At 42.2% G+C, this 25,177-nt stretch overlaps 2 protein-coding genes across 2 annotated transcripts in view; both read right to left on the bottom strand.

The window, feature by feature from the left end:
• The window catches only part of LOC112249488 (regulator of G-protein signaling 5), a 33,768-nt gene extending 22,619 nt beyond the window's left edge, over nt 1–11,149 (bottom strand). Inside the window, exon 1 of the mRNA XM_042320533.1 lies at nt 11,131–11,149. The gene's annotated coding sequence lies outside the window, so the exon portion shown is untranslated. The remainder of the gene's footprint in view (nt 1–11,130) is intronic.
• A 6,667-nt stretch (nt 11,150–17,816) lies between these two features.
• On the bottom strand, nt 17,817–20,546 carry LOC112237516 (regulator of G-protein signaling 16). The gene is made up of 4 exons (XM_042328624.1): nt 20,408–20,546; nt 20,004–20,149; nt 19,323–19,489; nt 17,817–19,147 (listed from the first exon to the last, which is right to left on the bottom strand). Exons 1-4 carry the CDS (start codon nt 20,446–20,448, stop codon nt 18,947–18,949), a joined length of 555 nt encoding a protein of 184 aa, XP_042184558.1. The 5' UTR covers nt 20,449–20,546; the 3' UTR covers nt 17,817–18,946.
• Between the last annotated feature and the right edge of the window lie 4,631 nt (nt 20,547–25,177).

The following is a 25,177-nucleotide window of genomic DNA, read 5'->3' on the forward strand; positions in this document are numbered from 1 at the left end:
TAGCGTGCCCAGAGTGAAATGCCTCCTACTCTGTCCCAGATGCTAATATATGCATATTATTATTAGTATTGGATAGAAAACACTCTGAAGTTTCTAAAACTGTTTGAATGAACAGAACTCATATGGCAGGCGAAATCTGAGAAAATTCCAACCAGGAAGTGGGACATCTGAGGTTTGTAGTTTTTCAAAGCTTGGCCTACCGAGTACACATTGAGATATGGATGAGGCTGTACTTCCTAGGGCTTCCACTAGATATCAACCGTATTTTGAAACTTGAATGAGGAATCTACTCTAAAGGAGGGGCTCATGAGACCTGTTTGAGTCAGTGGCCTGGCAGAGAGCCTTGGGCTCATGACGCATGCTCCCAACAGAGTTACCTCTCATTCCAGTGCCTTTCTGAAGACAAAGGAATTCTCCGGTTGGAAAATTATTGATGTTTTATGTTAAAAACCTCCTAACGATTGATTCCACGCATCATTTCAAATGTTTCCAAAGGACTAACGAAGCTTTGAGTTTTTGTCTGGATTAAATGCTCGCGCCTCATGAAGATGGATTACTGGGCTGAACACGCTAACAACAAGTGGCTATTTGGACATAAATGATGGAACTTTATGGAACAAATCAGTCATTTATTGCCGAACTGCGATTCCTGGGAGTGCCTTCTGATGAAGATCATCAAAGGTATGTGAATATTTATGGTGTTATTTCTAACTTTGTTGATTCCAAAATGGTGGCTATTCCTCTGGCTGTTTTGGGTTCTTAGCGACGTTCTCAGATTATGGCTTTTCTGTTAAAAAAAATTGAAATCTGACACAGCCTGTTGCATTAAGGAGAAGTCTATCTTTAATTCGGTGAATAACACTAGTATCTTTTATCAATATTTATTATTACTATTTCTGCAAAATCACTGGATATTTTGGAAGATTTTTGCATATAAAATCACATTATCGAACAAAACATACATGTATTGTGTAACATGATGTTCTATGAGTGTCATCTGACTTGCCGGTGATCTAACATAATCATATGTTGTGCTTTAGCTGTAAAGCATTTTTGAAATCGGACATGGTGGGTAGATTAACAAGATGTTTATCTTTCATTTGCTGTATTGGACTTGTTAATGTGTGAAAGTTACATATTTCTAAAAAATGTTTTTGAATTTCCCGCACTGCCTTTTCAGCGGAATGTTGTCGAGGTGTTCTGCTAGCGGAACCCCTGCGCTAGAAAGGTTAACTTGGGTCAAACATTTCTGGTAGCCTTCCACAAGCTTCCCACAATAAATTGTGAGAATTTTGTCCCATTCCTCCTGACAGAGCTGGTGTAACTGAGTCAGGTGTGTATGCCTCCTTGCTCACAAATTTTCTATAGGACTGAGGTCAGGGCTTTGTGATGGCCACTCCAATACCTTGACTTTGTTGTCCTTAAGGCATTTTGCCACAACTTTGGAAATATGCTTGGGGTCATTGTCCATTTGAAAGACCCATTTGCGACCAAGCTTTAACTTCTTGACTGATCTCTTGAGATGTTGCTTGTCACGCCCTGACCTTAGTTATCTTTGTTTTCTTTATTATTTGGTTAGGTCAGGGTGTGACAATGGTGGTTTGTGTAGTTTTTGTATTGTCTAGGGGGTTTTGTATGTTTATGGATTTGATGTAGTCTAGGCGTTTATATGTCTATGGTTGCCTAGATTGAGAACCAATCAGAGGCAGCTGTTTATCGTTGTCTCTGATTGGGGACCATATTTAGGTAGCCATATTCCTTGGATAGAATAACAACCCACAAACTATGTTTAGTTGCCTGTTCTGCACTAGCCATATTGCTTCACGGTTCATTTTGTTTAATTAAAGAGATAACACTGAACCAAACTAAAGAGTTATGTTCGCTTACCACGCTGCGCCTTGGTCTCCTCTTTATGACGACTGTGACATTGCTTCAATATATCCACATCGTTTTCTATCCTCATGATGCCATCTATTTGCGAAGTGCACCAGTCCTTCGGCTTGCAAGCCTCCCCCTTTTTCATCCAAAAATAACGATGGTCATTATGGTCAAACAGTTCTATTCTTGTTTCATCAGACCAGAGGACATTTCTCCAAAAAGTATGATCTTTTTCCCCATGTGCAGTTGCAAACTGTAGTCTGGCTTTTTTTATAGCAGTTTTGGAACAGTGGCTTCTTCCTTTGCTGAGCGGCCTTTCAGGTTATGTCGAAATAGGACTTGTTTTACTGTGGATATAGATACTTTTGTAAATGTTTCCTCCAGCATCTTCACAAGGTCCTTTGCTGTTGTTCTGGGATTGATTTGCACTTTTCGCACCAAAGTACGTTCAAGTCTAGGAGACAGAATGCGTCTCCTTCCTGAGCGGTATGACGGCTGCGTGGTCCCATGGTGTTTATACTTACATACTATTGTTTGTACAGATGAACGTGGTACCTTCAGGTGTTTGGACATTGCTCCCAAGGATGAACCAGACTTGGAGGTCTAGAACTGTTTTTGGCTGATTTCTTTTGAATTTCCCATGGTGTCCAGCCTGAGTTTGAAGGTAGGCCTTGAAATACATCCACAGGTACACCTCCAATTGACTCAAATGATGTCAATTACCCTATCATAAGTTTCTAAAGCCATGACATAATTTTCTGGAATTTTCCAAGCAGGTTTAAAGGCACAGTCAACTTAGTGTATGTAAACTTCTGACCCACTGGAATTGTGATACAGTGAGTTATAAGTGAAATAATCTGTCTGTAAACAATTGTTGGACAAATAACTTGTGTCATGCACAAAGTAGATGTCCTAACCGACTTAACAAGACATTTGTGGAGTGGTTGAAAAACACTTTTTAATGACTCTGACCTAAGTGTATGTTAACTTCAACTGTACCATGACTGGCATAAGCATGATTGGTTGGATCATGGTGCTGGAATTTGACAGGTTTAGTTGCCAATATACAGTATACTGTAGTTGTAGTCAATATATGGAATCATGTAGTGACCAATTTTTTTTGAACAAATCAAATATATTTGAGATTCTTCAAAGTAGCCACCCTTTGCCTTGATGACAGCTTTGCACACTATTCTCTCAACAACATAGAAAATAGTAAAACACAAAGAAAAACCTTGAATGAGTAGGTGTGTCAACACTTTTGACTGGTACTGTATCTTAACTTCTAGTTGCATTGACATTTTTCAATAATTCAGTAAATCAGTACCATTTACGTACCATGACATTTATGATCTGTATGTGTAAAGTACACCAAAAAGGAACAATCCTCTCAAATCTCCTAATGTGAGGAGTCCACTCAGAAGAACATTACATTTCGTAAAGAAAGTTCAGGAACAAAATGGTGAACAAGCATGGAAAACTGCAATTACACACATGACACTCATGAAAATGTTCCATTACGTTCAGTCTGATCCTTCTACTGTGTGAATAAGATATATATATATTTAAATACACTTAATTTGTCTGTTTGCTGGAAACTAAAGAGCATCTCTGAATAGAATCCAAGCCAGGAACTACACTCTCAGAAAAAAAAGGTGCGATCTAGAACCTACAAGCTGACCCCATAGGAGAACCCTTTGAAGAATCCTTGTTGGTTCGAAATAGAACCAATTTGGGTTCCATGTAGAACCTTTTCTACATGGAACCCCAAATGATTTTTACCTGGAACCAAAAACATTTTTACCAGGAACCAAAAAGGGTTCTCCTATGGAGACAGCCGAAGAACCCTTTTGGAACCTTTTTTTGTGTAGAACAATTTCATTCTCTGGGTGATGGAACGTGATTTACAGCCATACTATACAGACTAGGCTGCTTGACAGGGATGGATATTTGGAAAGCACAGGTCGCAATTGTAAATGAGAACTTGTTCTCAACTTGCCTACCTGGTTAAATAAAGGTGAAATAAAAATAAAAGCACACAGAAAACAGAGGCCTGTACCCTGGATAGGAGGAAGAAGGTGCCCGTTCCTGTCCCAGACAAACCAAGATCAGAACTTTAATGCAGGCAAACATAAATCTGTTTGACCTAATCTTTACCAGCATGTCACATGTGCAACCAGAGGAAAAAGAACTCTAGACCACTTTTACTACACACACACACAAAATGTATACAAAGCTCTCCCTCGCCTTCCATTTGGCAAATCTGACCATAAATCTATCCTCCTGATTTGTGATTACCAAAGTAGTCATTACAGAAGTAGTCAGATGACATGTATGCTACACTATAGGACTCTTTTTCTAGAACAGACTGGAATATGTTCCGGGATTCATCCAATGGCATTGAGGAGAATACCACCTCAGTCACCAGCTTCATCAATAAGTGCATCGACGACATTGTCCCCACAGTGACAGTACGTGCATATCCCAAACAGAAGCCATGGATTAGAGGCAACATCCGCATCAAGCTAAAGGCCAGAGCTGCCGCTTTCAAGGAGCGGGACACTAATCTGGTCACTTATAAGAAATCCCGCTATGATCTCAGATGAACCATCAAACAGGCAAAGCGTCAATACAGGATTATTGAAATCTAATACACCGGCTCTGACGTTCATCGGATGTGGCAGGGCTTGCACAGGGCCTGCCCAGTGACGCGAGTCTACCAGAAAAGCTAAATCCCTGTGCCCAAGAAAGCGAAGGTAACCTGCTTAAATGACTACCGCCCCGTAGCACTCACGTCGGTAGCCATGAAGTGCATTGAAAGGAAACCCTAGATCCACTCCAATTCGCATACGGCCCCAACAAATCCACAGATGATGCAATCTCAATCACTCTCCACATTGCCCTTTCCCACCTGGACAAAAGAAACACCTATGTGATAATGCTATTCATTGACTACAGCTCATCGTTCAACACCATTGTGCCCACAAAGCTTATCACTAAGCTAAGGACCCTGGGACTAAACACCTCCCTCTGCAACTGGATCCTGGACTACAGGAAAAGGCGGGCCGAACAGGCCCTCATTAACATCAATGGAGCAGGTCGAGAGTTTCAAGTTCCTTGGTTTCCTCATCACCAACAAACTATCATGGTCCAAACACACCTAGAAAGTCATGAAAAGGGCACAACAATGCCTTTTCCCCCTCAGGAGACTGAAAAGATTTGGCATGGGTCCCCAGATCCTCAAAACGTTCTACAGCTGCACCACCGAGAGCATCCTGACCAGTTGCATCACCGTCTGGTATGGCAACTGCTCCAGTCACCCAAGTCATAGACTGTTTTCTTTGCTACCGCACGGCAAGCGGTACCAGAGCACCAAGTCTAGGACCAAAAGGCTCCTTAATAACAGCTTCTACCCCCAAGCCATATAAGTGTTGAACAATTCATCAAAATGGCCATCGGACTATTACATTGACCACCCCCCCATTTGTTTAGTACACTGCTGGTACTCGTTATTTATTATCTATGCATTGTCACTTCACCCCTACCTGCATGTACAAATGACCTCAACTAACCTGTATCCCCACCACCTGTAAATAGCCTCATTATTGTTATTTCATTGTGTTACTTTTTATTACATTTTTACTTTAGTTTAAATGAAGATGAAGATTCAATAACTTTAGTATTGGCAGTGGATCTAAACATTGGTTACATCATGTGAATGAGGTCATCATATGTTTTATTACAGCTTTACTGATTGTAGTTTGGTTGAAATGTGACTTAAATCTTGGTCCAATCGCAATCACACAACAAAGGGCAGGCAGAACATCTGCGTGTATATTTATAGAACTATATAACTATTTAGAAAATCACCTCACTTCCCAGAGCTCTGAAGAAAGAACAAGTTGCCCAGCTATAATTGCTCTAAAGTGAGACCCTTTTCCCTTTTTTTTGCATATCCCATGAGGTGCCGTTTGGAAAGAGTCTGACTTTAGGGAAATAGCAGTTAAAGACAGTTACACTGAATTTAGTTTACCAATCGCCAAATGCCTATTTTGACCCCCCAATCACCATCTCGTCAAAGTAATTTACTACATATAGTCCAGTTTGTAACAATCTCTATGAAATGAGCTTTGAAATTATGGATATATGTCCATTTAAAAGTGGTTATAATTCTTGCCATTTTGATGACAGTAGTATGATACATTAAATATACATATACATCAAGTTGTAAATACCAAGAAATCTCAAAATATATAAGATGCAAAAATGTAATTTTACCCTTTTGTGCCTGGCCTTTAACAATATATCAACTTTAATAGGTCTTACGGGTTTCCCCAAAAATGTAAAACAACAGGACTTCTGTACCAGAGTGTTTGGCCAAACAGGAAGGCGAGTTTAATCTCACGTTGACATTTCTCCAAAAATAACACAGAACACCAATTCTTATGTAATCTCAGTGCTTTGTTATGACTCATTGGTTTACTTGGTGTGGCTCTTAGACTGGCCCTTTAACGTTTCACTTCCTACTGAGCAAAGGTCAACTATAGGAGGGGCTGATCAGGCAGAGTAAGATGAAGTTGCCCCAGAACAAGCGTCATCATGGAGACTATAGTAATGAAACCCAATGGATTGCCAAGACTGTTATCTCCAATGCCATATCCACACTTCTAAACTGTTCCAAACTGGACTGGACTTGACTCAGGACACGGGATAGACAGAACAGGCCTCGATGGATTCTTATGAAGTTGTCCTGTTTCTCCAGAACGCCATCACAGGCCAGAAGAGAGTGGAAATTAAAACGTATTTTCCCACAGCACCACTAATTGCTTACATAAAGGAGGTTTATTTGCAAAGGCTTTTCTGGAGAACTTGCCTGCTTTAAGTGGAAGAAAATAATAGCAGAAATGATTTGCTTTTGAATTACAATACCTATTTCTCTTTTCCATTATGCAACTATAGCCGGAGCTATATACAAGCCAGGGTATAAATATATATATATATATATATATATATATTAGTTATCATTCCTCTCCTTAGAGAAATAAATGAATCCTCATTGAGAGAAATTAGTTTCCACCACACATGAAATGACATCACCAGTCTAAAGAATTATAAGGGGGTCTATTATAAAAGCCTTTCTATTATAGTATTTTATAGATGCCATTAGGCACTGATTGATTTGTACCTTTGATCAATTTGTCAGTAAGATTTATATCGACATTGTTCCATAGATATAATGTGTGTTCAGTACCAGTCAAAAGTTTGGACACACATACTCATTCAAGGATTTTCTGAATTTGTACTATTTTCTACATTGTAGAATAATAGTGAAGAGATCAAAACTATGAAATAGCACATATGGAATAATGTAGTAACCAAAAAAGTGTTAAACAAATCTAAATATATTTTATATTTGATTCTTCAAAGTAGCCACCCTTTGCCTTGATGACAGCTTTGCACACTCTTAACCAGCTTCACGAGGTAGTCACCTGGACTGCACTTCAATTAACAGGTGTGCCTTCTTAAAAGTTCATTTGTGGAATTTCTTTCCCTCTTAATGCCTTTTTTTATCTGTTATGTTACCAGGTACATTGACCTAGAACAAATTCTCATTTACAGCAACGACCTGGGGAATAGTTACAGGGGAGAGGATGGGGATGAATGAGCCAATTGTAAACTAGGGATTATTAGGTGACTGTGATGGTTTTAGGGCCAGATTGGGAATTTAGCCAGAACATTGGGGTTAACACCCCTACTCTTACGATAAGTGCCATGGGATCTTTAATGACCTCAGAGAGACCTTTAACGTCCCATCCGAAAGACAGTACCCTACACAGGGCAGTGTCCCCAATCACTGCCCTGGGGCATTGGTATATTTATTTAGGCCAGAGGAAAGAGTGAATCCTAATGGCCCTCCAACATCACTTCCAGCAGGATCTGGTCTCCCATCCAGGGACTGACCAGGACCAACCCTGCTTAGCTTCAGAAGCAAGCCAGCAGTGGTATACAGGGTGGTATGCTGCTTTGAGCCAATCAGTTGTGTTGTGACAAGGTAGGGGTGGTATACAGAAGATAGCCCTATTTGGTAAAAGACCAAGTCCATATTATGACAAGAACAGCTCAAATAAGCAAAGAGAAATGACAGTCCATCATTACTTTAAGACAAAGGTCAGTCAATGGGGGAACATTTCAAAAATGATGAAAGTTTCTTAAAGTGCAGTTGCAAAAACCATCAAGCGCCATGACGAAACTGGCTCTCATGAAGATCGACACAGGAAAGGAAGACTCAGAGTTACCTCTGCTGCAGAGGAAAAGTTCATTGGAGTTACCAGCCTCAGAAATATCAGCCCAAATAAATGCTTCACAGAGTTCAAGTAACAGACACATCTCAACATCAACCGTTCAGAGAAGACTCTCTCTCTCGCTCCCCCACCCCGCTGTTTTTTTTGCAGATGCGTGAGATTACGACTGTTCAGAGTTATGATATGATAAGCGGTTTTGATTTAATAAATTGACTGTTTTAAGGATGCGATAGGTAAGGACCTTCTAGAGTTTCATTCGGGAAATGGTAACTCTTTAAACAACCGCTCTCGTGGTGCCCCAAATTCCTAATGAGTTAATTGTTACCTGATTAATTTAATCAGGTAACAATTAAACATGGTTAGTTGATTCGATAAATAACAGTCATCAGGTTAATGAAAGTAAAGTCACAACACTGTGTACCCTAAAAAGATGAGCAAACCAAACATGACCCTGAGTCAATTATGGAAAACAGCTCAGTCTGAGGTGACCACTTTTGTGGTCTTGGAGATGGAAAGGTGAATGGAAGGCTGAGTGATGCTTGTGTAACAGCCACTCAGTGAAAATGATAAATTCCCTGTAGACTATGGACCACATTGTAATCTATAGTGTTTGGCTGCCTGACTGGGAGAAGAAGGAGGGAGTTCACACAGATGAACACATCTAACAGATATTTAACTAAATAAACTGTGTCCCAGAATTTGGCACATTACTAGACCATATTGCAAAATACTATTTTCACACTTTGGGCTGCAAGACCTGAAAACACTTCAGGTACTGTAGTCTCTCGTTATCAGCCCTATTGTAGAGATATACAGTACTGTAGCTAGCGAAGACAGAAAGCCTTATTTTCCTCTCCACATACATATGGCCTTTTGTTTACCAAGACCTCTTGTGTAGCATTCCCTGGATCAATATGTTTTTGGTACTGATTAGTCCAGACAGTTCTATTTCTAAGTTCTAAATGAGTTAAGTTCAAACATGGAGCGACATGGTAAAAACTTTGAGATTGATGTTGAATAGGTGAACAACAACACATAACCTGCCGCTGGTTTTGTGCAATCGCCCATATAGCATCTGTATGTTTCTGACTTAATATTCCTCACTGTGTTCCTCATCAAGGGTGCGTCCTCGTTTCAGAGAAGGAACAGAATGCACTGAGAGGAGCGCATAATTGATTTCACAAGCTGGTACAGAGTTGAGAGGAGAGGATGAATAGATGAATAGCAGAGAACATGAAAGTGGAGGCTCAATCAGAGTGTTAGTTGATCTTAGAGAGGAGTTGCCAAGTCAAAGCTTTGCTGTGGTCACAGCTGTCCAGGCTCCTGCTGCTCTTAATCTAACACTGAGCCAGGAGATTGAGATAGGGTTATCTAACAGGTTCAAGTTAATATAGGAATTTGTATTGATTAAAAAAAAAGTATTATTAAATACAAAGGTTATTGATTTGACTGTTGTAGAAGGTTCTTGCGTCTCAGATTGTATGAGTAGGCGTGTATGGAACATACTGTATCTGTGACAACACAAACAAGCATTGGGTAAGACGTCATAAAAACATATTTGAGGATATTTTTGTATTTTTGTGCCTGATGATGAGTTGAATGACCTAACAGACATATAACGTATGAGTTGGTCTCTCTGGGTATCTCTGTGATCCACAGAGGATAAAGCATCTAAACCCCATGGAGACCAAGGTCAGGGGATAGCACAGTTTTCCCTTTTCACTAGGGACACGCAACAAGACATTTCCCACGCTTTGAGTGTAACATGCAGTTGCCTCTCTCTTTTTCTCCCTTCCTAGTTGAGGTTAGATTTTGTAACCAAATTGAATCTACATTAAACCTCAGCAGTTTTTAATTGGCCTTTCTCTAACAGACTGGCTGTACTGAGAGTGAGCATCTATCCTATACGCACTCAACTGACAGTTCAACCAAGGCTACAGAGGATGAGGGCAACTGTAGTTTTTTCTGAAAACAAGGCTTATTCATTTACTGGCTCTCAAGCTGAAGTCGTCCTGTTTTTTCTTTCTACCTGGTACTGTACTTCTCAAAGAACCACATATAATTGTAAGTAATAATGTTATTTACACGTATGGTTCCTTCAGGACAATGGAATTAAATAAACACATACACATTTTGTTGGTAGTGAAATATGTTGATTTAATTCCATTGTCCTCCAAGTGTTGAATCTTTCCTCTACTTCGGTGTGAAATGGACAATGGACACTTCGAGGAGAAGGGGAGACAAAGAATTGGGTTTAAGAAGGCTTCTGTTTTATTTAAAAGCCTAGCATGCCCACTGGTGGTTCCCTCACATAACTACCCCTTAAGTCTGCACACCCAGTACAGTAGCTTGCGAAAGTATTCACCCCCTTGGCATTTTTCCTATGTTGTTGCCTTACAACCTGGAATGAAAATGTATTTTTTGGGGGTTTGAATAATTTAATTGACACAAAATGCCTACCACTTTGAAGATCCAAATATCTTTTATTGTGAATCAAACAAAAAATAAGACAAAAAAACTGAAAACTTGAACATGTATAACTATTCACCCCCCAAAGGAAATACTTTGTAGAGCCACATTTTGCAGCAAGTCTGCAAGTCTCTTTGGTTACGTCTCTATAAACTTGGCACAACTAGCCACTGGAATTTTTTGCAAATTCTTCAAGGCAAAACAGCTCCAGCTCCTTCAAGTTGGATGGGTTCTGTTGGTGTACAGCAACCTTTAAGTCATACCAGACATTCTCAATTGGATTGAGATCTGGGCTTTGACTAGGCCATTCCAATAAATGTAAATGTTTCCCGTTAACCTCTTACAGCTACCCCCCTACTTTTTTGTGCCATATTCTTTCCATTTCTTAATAATAGATTTAATGGTGCTCCGTGGAATGTTCAAAGTTTCTGATATTTTTTTAGAACCCAACCCTGTTCTTCTCCACAACTTTGTATCTGACCTGTTTGGAGCGCTGCTTCATGGTTCCACTTGCTTGGTGGTGCCCCTTGCTTAGTGGTGTTGCAGACTCTGGGGGCTTTCAGAACAGGTGCATATATACTGAGATCATGTGACAGATCATGTGACACTTAGATTGCACACTGGTGGACTTTATTTAACTAATTATGTGACTTCTGAAGGTAATTGGTTGCACCAGACCTTATTTATGGGCTTCATAGCAAAGGGGGTGAATACATATGCACACACCAGTTTTCCGTTGTAATTTGTAATTTTTTTTGCTAATTTCACACCAATTTGGACTATTTTGTGTATGTCCTTTACATGAAATCCAAATAAAAATCATTTTAAATTACAGGTTGTAATGCAACAAAATAGAAAAAATGCCAAGGGGGATGAATACTTTTGCAAGACACTGTACATCTCTAAGAGGAAGGTTGGCGACTCCTGCCCTTGAGTCAGTGAAAGGATATGCTGTATCAGTTAATCCCCAAATGGTGGCAGTACTCTCCTGTAAATGTCCTCCCAGTGGTCAGCCTTATGCAGTTTCTAGGAGGTTTTATAGCTTAGCTGCTGACGTGTTAGCAATACGATGTTTGGCATTGAGAAATCACATGTACAAAAGTGGAGGCTGGTGGGAGAAGCTATAGAACGGGCTCATTGTAGTGGCTAGAATGGAATACATGGAATGGAGTCAAACATGTGGTTTCCCTATGTTTGATGTGTTTGATACCGTTTGATTGATTCCTTTCCAGCCATGACAATGAGCCCGTCCTCCTATTGCTCATCACACCAGCCTCCACTGATGTACAGAAGGTAGCCTATGATGCATATCAACTTAAAGTATATTTTTGTCAATACATGTGTTGTTACACGATGAAGCTATAGAGAATTACAATGGTGCAAGGTAAAATGTATTTAAACCACACACTGTAAATATCTATAAACTTGATGAATTGTACCTTCTGTTCTTGTTTCTACAATTTCGATTTTTATAAAGACAGCAGGTGACGAATTCCAGAGTATTTTAGCATTTTTCTTTCATGAAATTACTGAGAGAACTTCAGGCAGTCGTGTCAGGAAGTTGATGACGCAGAGGTCTGCACCACTCTCTCTCTCCACTATCATGCAGATAATTACCATGCAGACAGATGAAGTGTGCTTTGCGTAACAGTCCACCTCCTCCACGGCTTACTGAGATGGTGGACAGGATAAGGTAATAGGGAAGAGAAAGAAAAGAAAAGCGGTGTTTCAGGGTTGTTAGAGAAAAATATCATAATCATGTTGTATTCTCTCCAAACACATAATAGCATTACAAGGTATTTAAATGGTGTAATACGATTGGAAACGTCCATTGACGTATTAATTTCAGTATCAGAGTCAACACATTTAGCAAGTGTATATGTTATGCCTCTCTTTTGCTGAGCTAAAAGTGAACCACAGTTGCTTGGTGATTCAGCTATCCAAAACCAGGGCAAACTATCTCACCTGGAATTTGCTACTATTTGTATACTATTTCCAACAAGGTTTGAGTACCTAATTGACTGGGGACACTCCACATTCATCCCTCACCACCTGTTAGCACTACAAACGAGTATGCTCTAACACATCTGCACACATAAGTGCCAGATACAAAGTAAGCTATCTCACTACAGATTGACATTTTTGGAAACTTTGCACAGGTGCAAAAATGCTTTTAGGTCTCTTCTCAACCCAAGTTTCAAGCTTCATTTTTTTATTTGTTGCATTTGCCTTCAAGGTCAAACAACTGTTATCTCTGGTTTGCAAGCTTGCTTTTCCAGTCAGAACATTGCCTGGTGCTCCACTAAAGAGAATTTACAACAATGAGTTGATGCTGAAGAGGCTTCATCAAAATAGTCCTGAGTACCCCTCTTCAGAGTCCCAACTGCACTGAACAGTTCTCGACAAACAGCATATGCTTACAAAACCATCTTTATCGACATTCATCGGCTGAGATGAATGGACATTTTGTTCCCAAGAAGATCAGATGTAACTGAGATAAAATTCAGCAGCACTGAGTTCCACCTGCACTAGATCCACTCCTCACGGATAACATTTAAATAACAAAAATGGTATCAGTGACTAGAACACTTATCATTAAGATATTGGCTGAATAAAAGAAAACTTAAAATTTCCATTGTCAAAATCAGATAACTATCCTTATCACATTAGCAGTACGTACTTTGCAATACTGTGTAGGCTACCAACATAGTCATTACATTGCACTTACTTGTACCTAGTAATTGAGCGATTCCATGCCAGCAAATACCGAAAATATGTTTTTGTATCTCAGATCGTCTGACAGTTCTCACTTAGAAATTTAATTGGGATGAAGTATGTTTGAAATGCTTTTTACATTTGCAACACAAATCATTTTTGAGAAAATCATGATGATAGTGGCCATTTTAGGCAATTTTTTAGACTTATACATGCCTCCCCCATGAACCAGACAACACCTTGATGTCATTATACTCCTAATAGGCGTATCACTACATTATGAAATACAATTTGACACATTAATTCATTCAACATTAAAACTATGAATATCTCAAAAGTACCCTTTTTCATGTTGTTAATTTTTATACATATATTCTCTACAAGTACTTACAATTTCCAGAGTGAGCTCTCTGCTACTTTTAAAATGATGATACATTTTATGAGCACCACCAACACAGTCAATGGGAAAATTGATTCAAAGGGAACTCCCTCTGCTGGTGATTTGCTGAATATTAAATTCTATTGGAGGGCTGTGATTGGCTAAGGACCTATAATGTACATTTCTATGTATAAAATCGATAATTGATTGAAAAGTGCAGGGAGCTCACTCTGGCAGTTTGATGTGCTTTAAGAGTATATTGTTCCAAACAATATGTCTAAAAATAACTAAATAACTAATAACTAAAATAACTAAAATAACTAAATAACTAAATATTTTTGAGATATTAATAATTATATTTTTTAATGTTGAATGTTTATCCATAAAGTAGCAATACTCCATATTTTAGAGCACACTATAAGGAGTATATTGACACCAAGATGTTGTCTGCACCATGTATGGTTCACTGGTGATAGGGTCTTACAGGAGGCATGATTAGCTCTAAAAAGGGCCTAAATTGGCCACTTTCATCATGATTTTCTTTTGTGATCCATGTAAAAAACATGTTAAAGGTCGTTCCTTCCAAATAAGTTTTTATGTGAGAATTGCTATAACAATCTAAACAAGTACCCAAATTATTTTTGGCTATGCTGACATGTAATAGCGATAATACTGTGGCCTCAACATTAACTAAGTCATAAAAACGGTTTTACATAATCTCAGCAGGAGTATTAAACCAATGTGGATATGTTAGATGGCTGGTGTGGTTGTAGCAGCCCTGTCACAATGCTAGCTTGATTTATGTCCTTTATTGTCAAAGAACGATGACTTGTCCAAACAATTATGACTAACAAGGCTTTATGACTCTCTATTACGTAGATGCTCTCACACTATCTCCCTTTTATTTCCTGTTTCCAAGAACTAACTTCCATTTCACACCGAGTGAAACGAAAGCTCACATAGTCAACACAATGCACATACAATGCACAATGAGACAAAAGCACTGTCCGTTAGCTGACAAGAACATTTAGTGTTCCTGATGCTTTGTAATACAGGCCGAACAGTTGCCTTGGTGACCCAATCAGGGTATGGCGTGACACCTGCTAGTTCATCTCACTGTAGAGTGGGCTTAATAAAAATAATCACAGGCTCATAGTAATCATAGTAATGATAGAGTATGAGTAAACATGTTCTATCATCATCCGGAGAGAGGAAGCAGTGTTATTAAATGAAGTCGGATATCCTATCGCATTGAGATGGATGCTGCCTAGCTATCCTAAGGATAGGCTCTGTGTAAGGGTTTTCCTTAGGTGAAGTAGAGGCGGACCAAAACCACCAGCGTGGTGGTTATTCATGTTTTTAATAAAGACACTAGACATGAATAAACTAACAAAAACAAACGTGGAAAACCAAAAACAGCCCTATCTGGTGCAAAACACAGAGACAGGAACTATCACCCACAACACAGTGAAAACCAGGCTACCTAAATATGGTTCCCAATCAGAGACAATGACTAACACCTGCCTCTGATTGAGAACAATATCAGGCCAGACATAGAAATAGACAAACAAGACATCCAACATAGAATGCCCACTCAGATCACACCCTGACCAACCAAAACATAGAAACATACAAACTATGGTCAGGGTGTGACAGTAGTACCCCCCCCAAGGCCGTAAAACCTGAACCTATTGGGGAGGGTCTGGGTGGGCATCTGTCCGCGGTGGCGGCTCTGGTGCTGGACGTGGCCCCAACTTCACCGTAGTCTTAGTCCCCCACCTTGTCCGCTTCCGTGGCCTCCTAGCCACGGCGACCCTACTTAATGACCCCACTGGACTGAGGGGCAGCAGCTCGGGACAGAGGGGCGGCAGCTCGGGACAGAGGGGCGGCAGCTCGTGACAGAGGGGTGGCAGCTCGTGACAGAGGGGCGGCAGCTCGGGACAGAGGGGCGGCAGCTCGGGACAGAGGGGCGGCAGCTCGGGACAGAGGGGCGGCAGCTCGGGACAGAGGGGCTCTGGCGGCTCTGGGCTGAGGGGCTCTGGGCTGAGGGGCCCTGGCGGCTCTGGGCTGAGTGGCGGCACTGGCGGCCCCTGGCTGAGTGGCGGCACCGGCGGCCCCTGGCTGAGTGGCGGCACTGGCGGCCCCTGGCTGAGTGGCGGCACTGGCGGCCCCTGGCAGACTGGCGGCACTGGCGGCCCCTGGCAGACTGGCGGCACTGGCGGCGCCGGGCAGACGGGCGGCACTGGCGGCGCCGGGCAGACGGGCGGCACTGGCGGCGCCGGGCAGACGGGCGGCGCTGGGCAGACGGGCGGCTCAGGCGGCGCTGGGCAGACGGGTGGCTCAGGCGGCGCTGGGCAGATGGGTGGCTCAGGCGGCGCTGGGCAGACGGGTGGCTCAGGCGGCGCTGGGCAGACGGGTGGCTCAGGCGGCGCTGGGCAGATGGGTGGCTCAGGCGGCGCTGGGCAGACGGGTGGATCAGATGGCGCTGGGCAGACGGGTGGCTCAGATGGCGCTGGGCAGACGGGAAGCTCCGGCAACGCTGGAGAGGAAGGCTCCTGCAGCACTGGACTGAGTAGCTCTGGTGCCTCTGGAATGAGGGGCGGGAGCTCTGGTAGCGCCGAACAGGCGGGAGACTCCGGCTGCGCTGGAGAGGAGGAAGGCTCTGGCAGCGCTGGAGAGGCGGGAGACTCTGTAAGGATGAGCCGGAGAGACAGCCTGGTGCGGGGGGCTGCCACCGGAGGGCTGGTGCGTGGAGGTGGTGACAGATAGACCGGACCGTGCAGGCGCACTGGAGCTCTTGAGCACCGAGCCTGCCCAACCTTACCCGGTTGAATGGTCCCGGTCGCCCTGCCAGTGCGGCGAGGTGGAATAGCCCGCACTGGGCTATGCAGGCGAACCGGGGACACCGTGCGCAAGGCTGGTGCCATGTAAGCCGGCCCAAGGAGACGCACTGGAGACCCGGTTTCATGGCACTTGGCTCGATGCCCACTCTAGCCCGGCCGATACGCGGAGCTGGAATGTACCGCACCGGGCTATGCACCCGCACTGGGGACACCGTGCGCTTCACAGCATAACACGGTGCCTGCCCGGTCTCTCCAGCCCCCCGGTAAACACAGGAAGTTGGCGCAGGTCTCCTACCTGGCTTCGCCACACTTCCTGTGTGCCCCCCCCAATACATTTTTGGGGCTGACTCTCGGGCTTCCTTGCCAGCAGTGTTCCCTCATATCGCCGGCTCCTCTCTCCGGCTGCCTCTGCTCTCCTAGCTGCCTCCACCTGTTCCCATGGAAGGTGATCCTTTCCCGCCAGGATCTCCTCCCAGGTGTAGCAACCCTTGCCGTCCAATACATCGTCCCATGTCCATTCCTCTTTGCGCCGCTGTTGCTGTTGCCCGTTACCACGCCGCTTGGTCCTGTTGTGGTGGGTGATTCTGTAAGGGTTTTCCTTAGGTGAAGTAGAGGCGGACCAAAATGCAGCGTGGTGGTTATTCATGTTTTTTAATAAAGACACTAGACATGAATAAACTAACAAAAACAATAAACGTGGAAAACCAAAAACAGCCCTATCTGGTGCAAAACACAGAGACAGGAACAATAACCCACAAACACACAGTGAAAACCAGGCTACATAAATATGGTTCCCAATCAGAGACAATAACTAACACCTGCCTCTGATTGAGAACCATATCAGGCCAGACATAGAAATAGACAAACAAGACATCCAACATAGAATGCCCACTCAGATCACACCCTGACCAACCAAAACATAGAAACATACAAAGCAAACTATGGTCAGGGTGTGACACTCTGTTTAGTATCCAAGGATAAAAAGTTTAAAATAAATGGATAATTCTGTATATGCTTCATATTAATCATGCAGTGAGAATGTTAGTATTTTTTTTTAAACAGTGTTGTACTACACTGTCAAAATCATGTATCTCGACTTTGCTATTCATTTACTTTATCAATATTGGGTGTCTGCAAATCTTTTCAAACTCTGACCGTCACTGACTCATATCACCCATTTGCGTATGGAAGTGGTATAATCAAAAGTAAGACACAGACACAGTGTCAATATTCAAAAATTCGTTTTTTTTATTCAAATAACTTAGCATATTCTTTCTGTCATGTAAAAACAACAACAGTATCAGACAACAGTATAAATATATTGCAGTTTTTTCTTCCACTCTTTGTCTTGTTAAATACATAATTTAACACAGAGACAACAGAACCGAGTAGAAACTAATAAATAGTATAAATACTAATTTGCATGTAGAAAACATTCAGAGTTCGGGAGTAACTGATTACATGCAATCAATTCCATGTAATCTGATTACAAAAAACAAACTACAACTGTGATCAGTTACAGTACGATACCAGCAAAAATATTCTAATCAGATTACAGGTACTTTGTAAGAACTCAATGATTACTTCACAGATTCCTTTTAAATTCAGCAAGGATGTTTGAGGAAAAATACATTTACACCTTTCTGTTTTCTCAATGACAATCATTTCAGCATTGAAAAAAGGCTCAAGTTTAATTGTTCCACCTTAGTGAGTCTGACCACAAGTCAGAGACCACTATGATGACACACCAAATGCGTTTGATGTATCCTTTTGGTCTTCTTCTAAAGCCTCTTAAGGGGAAAGTCATCTAAATGTATTCCAAAAGTTACTTTACTGATTACAATTTTGGAGAAGTAACTGTAATGGATTAAATTTACATAGTAACATACCCAGCCTTGAAAACATGTCTAGTTACGAACACAGTTAGACATTGATGCAATAGAATGAGACACTATATCAGTGTACCTTTAATTGTTAAAGTCCAACTCATTGTCAATGCATCATTTGCACACTTCCTTCAGCCCACTCTGTATCTCCGTACATTCACTAATGATAGTCCACATCATGTGGTGATATTGCCATCTCGGTTCTTGTCCCAACTTCTGTCCATATGGGGTATCACCCCATCTGTCTTTTCTCTTTCTCTCCTTCAGAGCTCTATGGTGATTGACAGTCTTCATCTTTCAAAATAGCTGGCATCAGAATTTCCCCATCTCTTGTCCGTTCATGACGAGACATCTGTCCATCTCCATCTGTAGACATTCCCATCTTAAGGCTTCACGACTGGTCAACGTTCAACAGCGACAAGTTCCTTTTCTGTTCAAACTTTAGATGACCACACTAGGTCCACTGCTACTAGTTCACGCCTTCTTGGAGGTGGATGTGCACTTGGCACAGAGCTGGCTGATATGGTCTTTGTAAGCTGGGGAACGGAGGAATCGAGGGTAGCAGTCCTTTGCCATGAGAAGATAGATCCTGTGCTGGGCCATGTCGAAACAGGACGTAGATGGATCTTTCAGGTTGGCCCTGGTGATGTCACGAGTCTCGTGGTCAATGTTCACCTGGAGATAGAGAATGGAGAGAGAGAGTTTAGTCAGCTGCTGCAGTCTGAATGAAGATGTGTTATTTTTTATTTATAGTTGTAAATTATAGTTGTAATAAAGATGATTGAAATTGGGATGCCATAAAAATTTCATTGGTGAGGGGGAATAAAGCAGGCTTTTGAGGGATGCATACCTCTCGGGGGGCGTCGGTGCAGATGAACTCATCATAGATTCTCTGGGCTTTGGTGGCCAGCTTGGCAGCAGACTTAGTGCTCCTGAAGTCCTCACAGGCAAAGTAGAACGCAATGTTTTCCTCACTGAACTCTGACACCAGGAAATCTGTGAAGGCTATCAGTCCATCTGATGAAGAGAGAGAGAAAGTGAGAGAGAGATTAATATTGGTACAGTTCAATAACAATGATGCTATGTAGTAGGCCATCCTAGCATCTGTGTCCTTGCATTACCTACTGTGTGGGTATGTGTGTGTACATTAGTGTGTGTGTACATGTGTGTGTATGTGTATGTGTCTCTACATGTGTGTACAAGTGTATGCATTTGTCTGTATCTTGTGGAATAACCCCCAGCACTGTGCCAGCATGTGTATTCTACAGCAGCGGCTGTGTTATGTTGTGAGGATCAAATCTCTTATCTTCGTAATTAGCAAGCTCCCAGTAATACTCTATAAGCACCTGGGGCTAAAATGGGACAATATATTTATATATATATATATATATATATATATATAACATTTTTAAATGGGACAACATATCCTACTCTAACCTAAGTGCAGAATTAAAGGTTTATTTTCGTCGCATCTCTGCAGAACAAATTGTGTGTATATGTGTGTGTGCAGTGAAGAGTAAGGTTTACTTACGTTTATTGGACAGCAGCTTTTCGAAAGACTCTTTCCACCTCATGCATTCTTCCAGAGTAGGTCTAGTTTTGCCTATTTTGCAGCTTGATAGACTCCAGTTTGATTTTTGCAGAAAGTTGACCATTCTTGATTTCAGTTCCTTGGCCCTAAGAAGAGAGAATAATATCATAGGTAAGATAAATAATGCACAAGTCCTTGAATTGAGTCCTTGTTCAGTACAATATTTTGATACTAACTAGTCATTAACAAATCGAGACATGTCTCATCGCTGCAAGGTCTAAATTTAGAATCCACTAAAACCGCCTTCACTTTCATCATTACAGAAGCTGGAAAGCCAAATAATAATCCCCTTTAATCCTTTAATCCAAATGCCAGAGACAGCGACAGTGAAGAGTTGTATGTACCTTTCTAGGCAGGTGGAAGACAGAGCTAGTCCTTTACACATAGTTGATGTGGATGCAGAGAGCGGTACGTAGTGTAGGTAAGTAAATCCTTTGAGTTGAGGCGTGCAGTTGGACTGAGATCAACAGTGTGTCTGCAGTGAGGGAGCAGAGAGCTTTTATCCTCCAGCCTAAGGCTTGTCATCAGCCTACTCAGCCAATGACACGGCCTCGAGACTGTGTGTGTGTGTGTGTGTGTGTGTGTGTGTGTGTGTGTGTGTGTGTGTGTGTGTGTGTGTGTGTGTGTGTGTGTGTGTTTGTGCATGCGCACGCATGTGTGTGAGAGAGGGTGATACAGAGAGAGAGAGATGGGGAAGGAGCACGAAAAATAGGAAGGGAGGGAGTGTGTGAGAGAGAGAAAGAGAGAGGGAAATATAGGAGAGTGAGAGATGGAGGGAGAAGCTGCGAAATTACTTTTCAACATCCCTGATATCAAACAAGTCTTTTGTGTTGTTTGTTTTCTTTCTGCTCTCTGAAAAGATGTTATTGTCTGATTGGACAAAATGAATCTCCCACTTACATGGGCCAGCGGGTGTTTGTGTGTGTGTGTGTGTCCATGTCGGTGTGTTTGTATGCATATGTTTGTGCGTGTATGTGTGGCAGTGTTTACTAACCATAAGGAAGCGGTGTCAACATGTTCACTGTTATATCCACCACATGCAAGGATGCTCTTCCTTTGTCTGTTGTTAATGATCACTGCTTGGACAACCACACACACACACACACAGGAGACAACAGGGGAGATAAAATGAGAATACAGTAATAACCCCTTAACAAAGATGATCTCATACTGTAGATACAAAAAGTCCAGGGGCCTCATTTATCAATCATGCACAGGCACACATTTCTTACAGTAATAATCGATATTAAGTACAGTAATTTGTTCAATTAGAGGCATGTGTAAAAGTTGTATAAATCACACTTTTTCTATGCGTTTTAAATTGAATTTGTAAGTAGTATTTTAGAATAACTACGCAATATTGATAAATGAAGCTTGTTTCAGGGAAGGAAATGTGGTTTGATTATTTAGTCATGTTCAATGATCATTATAACATTTGATTGGATATACACACCTCCTTGATATTCCAGAAATGGAAAGGTTGATAGCATCTCCGGTAAATGACTGGAGATGCTATCACCTTTCCTTTTTTTAGGAATATCAAGGATCTACAATGACTCAGATAAACACCTCATTCCAGTGGCGCCACATATACTGTATATTTTAAAGTTTACTGGAACCAGGAACCACTTAAGATAAATAATAGTGTACCTGCACCTCACATTCAGGAGAAAAAACAGGACAAATATTAATTTGGGAAGTACAATAAAAACAGATGTACTAACACACACTACAATGAAACAGAAACGCCCATCACCACACCCATTGTTTTGAGCCCTTTTTCAATAAACTCTCTCTACACAACAGCTCTGCCTTCATAGTTGCATGTACAGTATATCATCATAATGTCATCAGAGACAGATGCATCATTTTTATTGCCCATCCTTCTTACATGACCCTAGAGAAAAAAACATATGACTGTGCAGTACACAAACATAATGACTCAGAGCATGAATAAAGCGTAGTTGGCGATGATGAGGATGAATCAACCTGCATCATCAGTGTATGATTCATAGAACAGACCCTAGGGACCATTTGGGTTACCTAACGCTCCACACAGGGGCATCATACACCAATTATTTTAGAGGGGGCATGAATTACGTAGGATGTAGAAGGGGAAAGTCGGAGAATTTAGCATTTTTCAAACACTTGAAACAGCTTTTTCCTGCAATCTAGAACCATAATCATTATGGCTAATTCTATGTAAACAATATGTGCATTTTTCTGCATAGGTTATTTAAGTGATAATGACCGAGAAGCCGGTGTTTGTTGGATATATTGGCACGGGTGTTGTTAGGCCCGAGACGAAGTCGAGTGCTGGCAAACTGTGCCAATATATCCATGAAACACCGGATAATGATCACCAAATAATGATCAACATATTTTCATAAAACATTTTTTTAAATTAATTTATTTGTACTAGTTCATCCATCCACAAGATATAATCCCGACACAAATCTAGGGTTGCTAGAGAGTTTTATTTATTTTTATTTTACCTTTATTTAACCAGGCAAGTCAGTTAAGAACAAATTCTTATTTTCAATGTAGGCCTAGGAACAGTGGGTTAACTGCCTGTTCAGGGGCAGAACGACAGATTTGTACCTTGTCAGCTTGGGGGTTTGAACTCAAATCAAATCAAATCAAATTTTATTTGTCACATACACATGGTTAGCAGATGTTAATGCGAGTGTAGCGAAATGCTTGTGCTTCTAGTTCCGACAATGCAGCAATAACGAACAAGTAATCTAACTAACAATTCCAAAAAACTACTGTCTTATACACAGTGTAAGGGGATAAAGAATATGTACATAAGGATATATGAATGAGTGATGGTACAGAGCAGCATAGGCAAGATACAGTAGATGATATCGAGTACAGTATATACATATGAGATGAGTATGTAAACCAAGTGGCATAGTTAAAGTGGCTAGTGATACATGTATTACATAAGGATGCAGTCGATGATATAGAGTACAGTATATACGTATGCATATGAGATGAATAATGTAGGGTAAGTAACATTATATAAGGTAGCATTGTTTAAAGTGGCTAGTGATATATTTACATCATTTCCCATCAATTCCCATTATTAAAGTGGCTGGAGTTGAGTCAGTGTCATTGACAGTGTGTTGGCAGCAGCCACTCAATGTTAGTGGTGGCTGTTTAACAGTCTGATGGCCTTGAGATAGAAGCTGTTTTTCAGTCTCTCGGTCCCAGCTTTGATGCACCTGTACTGACCTCGCCTTCTGGATGACAGCGGGGTGAACAGGCAGTGGCTCGGGTGGTTGATGTCCTTGATGATCTTTATGGCCTTCCTGTAGCATCGGGTGGTGTAGGTGTCCTGTAGGGCAGGTAGTTTGCCCCCGGTGATGCGTTGTGCAGACCTCACTACCCTCTGGAGAGCCTTATGGTTGAGGGCGGTGCAGTTGCCATACCAGGCGGTGATACAGCCCGCCAGGATGCACTCGATTGTGCATCTGTAGAAGTTTGTGAGTGCTTTTGGTGACAAGCCGAATTTCTTCAGCCTCCTGAGGTTGAAGAGGCGCTGCTGCGCCTTCTTCACGATGCTGTCTGTGTGAGTGGACCAATTCAGTTTGTCTGTGATGTGTATGCCGAGGAACTTAAAACTTGCTACCCTCTCCACTACTGTTCCATCGATGTGGATGGGGGTGTTCCCTCTGCTGTTTCCTGAAGTCCACAATCATCTCCTTAGTTTTGTTGACGTTGAGTGTGAGGTTATTTTCCTGACACCACACTCCGAGGGCCCTCACCTCCTCCCTGTAGGCCGTCTCGTCGTTGTTGGTAATCAAGCCTACCACTGTTGTGTCGTCCGCAAACTTGATGATTGAGTTGGAGGTGCGTGCGTGGCCACGTAGTCGTGGGTGAACAGGGAGTACAGGAGAGGGCTCAGAACGCACCCTTGTGGGGCCCCAGTGTTGAGGATCAGCGGGGAGGAGATGTTGTTGCCTACTCTCACCACCTGGGGGCGGCCCGTCAGGAAGTCCAGTACCCAGTTGCACAGGGCGGGGTCGAGACCCAGGGTCTTGAGCTTGATGACGAGCTTGGAGGGTACTATGGTGTTGAATGCCGAGCTGTAGTCGATGAACAGCATTCTCACATAGGTATTCCTCTTGTCCAGATGGGTTAGGGCAGTGTGCAGTTTGGTTGAGATTGCATCGTCTGTGGACCTATTTGGGCGGTAAGCAAATTGGAGTGGGTCTAGGGTGTCAGGTAGGGTGGAGGTGATATGGTCCTTGACTAGTCTCTCAAAGCACTTCATGATGACGGATGTGAGTGCTACGGGGCGGTAGTCGTTTAGCTCAGTTACCTTAGCTTTCTTGGGAACAGGAACAATGGTGGCCCTCTTGAAGCATGTGGGAACTGCAGACTGGTATAGGGATTGATTGAATATGTCCGTAGACACACTGGCCAGCTGGTCTGCGCATGTTCTGAGGGCGCGGCTGGGGATGCCGTCTGAGCCTTGCAGCCTTGCGAGGGTTAACACGTTTAAATGTCTTACTCACCTCGGCTGCAGTGAAGGAGAGACCGCATGTTTTCGTTGCAGGCTGTGTCAGTGGCACTGTATTGTCCTCAAAGCGGGCAAAAAAGTTATTTAGTTTGCCTGGGAGCAAGACATCCTGGTCCGTGACTGGGCTGGATTTCTTCCTGTAGTCCGTGATTGACTGTAGACCCTGCCACATGCCTCTTGTGTCTGAGCCGTTGAATTGAGATTCTACTTTGTCTCTGTACTGGCGCTTAGCTTGTTTGATAGCCTTGCGGAGGGAATAGCTGCACTGTTTGTATTCAGTCATGTTACCAGACACCTTGCCCTGATTAAAAGCAGTGGTTCGCGCTTTCAGTTTCACACGAATGCTGCCATCAATCCACGGTTTCTGGTTAGGGAATGTTTTAATCGTTGCTATGGGAACGACATCTTCAACGCACGTTCTAATGAACTCGCACACCGAATCAGCGTATTCGTCAATGTTGTTGCCTGACGCAATACGAAACATCTCCCAGTCCACGTGATGGAAGCAGTCTTGGAGTGTGGAGTCAGCTTGGTCGGACCAGCGTTGGACAGACCTCAGCGTGGGAGCCTCTTGTTTTAGTTTCTG

Source organism: Oncorhynchus tshawytscha, linkage group LG01 (assembly GCF_018296145.1).
Source record: "Oncorhynchus tshawytscha isolate Ot180627B linkage group LG01, Otsh_v2.0, whole genome shotgun sequence".
In the NCBI taxonomy this organism is placed as follows: Eukaryota; Metazoa; Chordata; class Actinopteri; order Salmoniformes; family Salmonidae; genus Oncorhynchus; species Oncorhynchus tshawytscha.

Coding starts and splice junctions, on each gene's coding strand:
- LOC112237516 (XM_042328624.1), bottom strand. CDS start 20,448: ATGTGTAAAGGACTAGCTCTGTCTTCCACCTGCCTAGAAAG. Junction 20,150..20,407: donor TCTTCCACCTGCCTAGAAAG/GTACATACAACT, acceptor CTCTCTTCTTAG/GGCCAAGGAACTGAAATCAA. Junction 19,490..20,003: donor AAAGCTGCTGTCCAATAAAC/GTAAGTAAACCT, acceptor TCTCTTCATCAG/ATGGACTGATAGCCTTCACA.